The sequence below is a fragment of the Papaver somniferum genome, chromosome 7 (genome assembly GCF_003573695.1).
Source record: "Papaver somniferum cultivar HN1 chromosome 7, ASM357369v1, whole genome shotgun sequence".
Taxonomy (NCBI): domain Eukaryota; kingdom Viridiplantae; phylum Streptophyta; class Magnoliopsida; order Ranunculales; family Papaveraceae; genus Papaver; species Papaver somniferum.
This window is the reverse complement of record NC_039364.1, coordinates 47309995-47312571: the sequence shown is the minus strand read 5'-3', so window position 1 is coordinate 47312571 and position 2577 is coordinate 47309995. Positions and strand designations below refer to the sequence as shown.

Genomic DNA, 2577 nt, shown 5'->3' with positions numbered 1-2577 from the left:
TTAATTCAATCCACGGTAAATGTATATAGAAGGACGTACACCTCTTGTTTTCATGTCTCCAAAGAGTCTCAGTGCTTCCTCAGTATGCCCTAGCCGCCCAAATCCTTCAATTAAAGCAGTATAGGTAAGGAGATCTGGCTTAAGTCCTCTTTCACACATTTCTTGCAGGAAAACTAAGCACAGATCCATCCTTCCCAGTTTTCGCAAACTGGTGATTAATGTGTTGTAAGAGACTATGTCTGGCACCATGTCGGTTTCCTTCATTGAAGAAAACTGATGTAGAAATTCATCGACACGACCAGCACGGCCCAAAATTGCTAAAACTGTATTGAATGTGATAGTATCTGGTTCACATTTCAAATCCTTCATATGATCAAATATTAGCAATGCTGTATCAATCTGCCCAGATTTGTCAAAGCTAGAAATAATCTTGTTCATAACCGTGGCACTTATTCATACACACTTCAACCAATTGACCCGATGCAACAAAATTCAGTCGGATGTTTGTTCTTCCACAGCTATAACATTGAGTAGATACAAGATGCAAAAGTTCATAGGTTTCATAGGAGTTCTCATTTTTTTTCTTTTTGGTTGCGACATTATCAAACATAAATCCTTATAACTTCAATGGATTTCAATAAACATACAGTAACAAACGAAAGTTATTAAAAATTAGACTAATACAGGAAAATCAAAGTTTTTTAACTAACTATGCGTCTACGTCTACGTGCAGTCCATCTTTCCCACATTTGATCAGCTAACTCTTTCCTCTGAACAACCCAATAATCTGAGGAATCAACAAATTCTATCATTCGACTTTCTTGAGGAGAAACCAAATTAACTGGTCCATCTTCATAATTGTCTTCCGGTAGAAATTCATCCATAGGAATTTCTCTCCTAATAAGGTTATGGATCAAACAACAAGCCATGATAAAACGACAATGTATGTTTACTGGATACCATGAAGGACTCCGAAGTATTGCCCATCTCATTTTCAACAATCCAAAAACGCGTTCAATCACATTCCTAGCCCTACAATGTTTCATATTGAATAGTTCTTCAGCTGTCCTTGGTTCTAAACGACCTTGCCCCCATTCCTTTAAATGATAACGTTGACCTCTAAAAGGCGCAAGAAATCCTCCACTATTCGGATAACCGGCATCGACAAGGTAATATTAACCTAGACAAGTCAGCATGCAAAAACCATCATTATCTCACTAAAGAACACTAGAAACACCCATTCTTTTAATACACTAATGAACTTACCTTGTGGAACTTCTAAGCCATTCTTTTTGTATATTGCTTCTCTAAGAACACGAGAATCGGCAGCTGAACCTTCCCAGCCAGGATACACATATATAACCTCCAAGTTATGGGAGCATACACATAATACATTAGTTGCAATCGAGCTCTTCCTTGTACGATACCTAGGCTTGTCTTCGGTTGCCACATGGATACTAATATGTGTTCCATCTAATGCCCCTAGGCAGTTCTAAAGGTAAATAAGGTATTACTGATTCATTAAGGATACGAGGTATATTCTTAAAAGACATGAAACATCAAAGTTTGAGTTCATACCTTGAAGCAATTCCATCTCTCATCAACAGAACTTGTAGCCACTGCAACTGGTTGTTTAAGCAACTCCCCTTGAAGTCTAATAACTCCTTTCAACACCGTGTTTACATATTTGCTAATGGTTTCTCCAGATCGCTTGAACATAAACCCTACAAATCTATTCTTATGGTGATGTGCAATTACATACAAAAATACTGCAACCATTTCTTCAACATCAGAATTCCTATTATCTTCTAGTCCGCTTATGGTGGATAGCTTATGGCAAAGTATTCGAAAAGTACGTCTATCGAGGCGAAGTTGCGATTTACATTTTGTGTCGCTTTTGTAAACTAAATCTTGCATCACCCACAGTCGTACGGTAGTCATTTCAAAACGATCATTTTATCTTAACACGCAACTTTGGTAACGCAGAACATATGAATAAAAGTAGACGTAAAATAAAGTTACAGCATCCAACGTTGTTCGGATATTATCATTCATCATTTCTAGTTTTCTTTTCTTTGTCAAGACTAGAGGAGCCATACTGGAAGTTGGTCTGAGTTCAACAAGCATAAGAAAAGAACAGTCAAGCATAATAAACACATGTACAGTATTTCCAAGTTGGAGGCAAGCTACATTCAGATAGAAAATAATGCACATATACAGAATACAGCAAAGCAATCAAAATCAATGATTCTAAACTGATTGTGTAATAGTAGCCTAGGTGTAATCGTACTTGTTCTTTACAAGGATATCACGAGTGTATAAAGTAATGTCTTATGGTGCAGACTCAGCAAGAAAAACAGAACATGAAAGTTAATAATAGTACTTACGAGAAAAGTTAAAGCAAATCGAGACGCCCTTCCTGATTGTGTAACTTGTAGTAGAACAACAATGACCTATATGTGAAAAATAGAAATGAGAACTAGTCAGTCGATGCATATACATCAGCAAACTATGAAGACAATTTAACTGGAACAACAACAATTTCGGCGATGTTAGAAGACAAATTAAGTAAAGATG

The 2577-nt window shown here is 36.7% G+C and overlaps 1 protein-coding gene across 1 annotated transcript; it reads right to left on the bottom strand.

Annotated features, from left to right (window-relative positions):
* On the bottom strand, nucleotides 1-929 carry LOC113294606 (pentatricopeptide repeat-containing protein At1g11900-like). Its single transcript, XM_026542993.1, has 2 exons — nucleotides 711-929; nucleotides 1-399 (listed from the first exon to the last, which is right to left on the bottom strand). Exons 1-2 carry the CDS (start codon nucleotides 927-929, stop codon nucleotides 1-3), a joined length of 618 nt encoding a protein of 205 aa, XP_026398778.1.
* Between the last annotated feature and the right edge of the window lie 1648 nt (nucleotides 930-2577).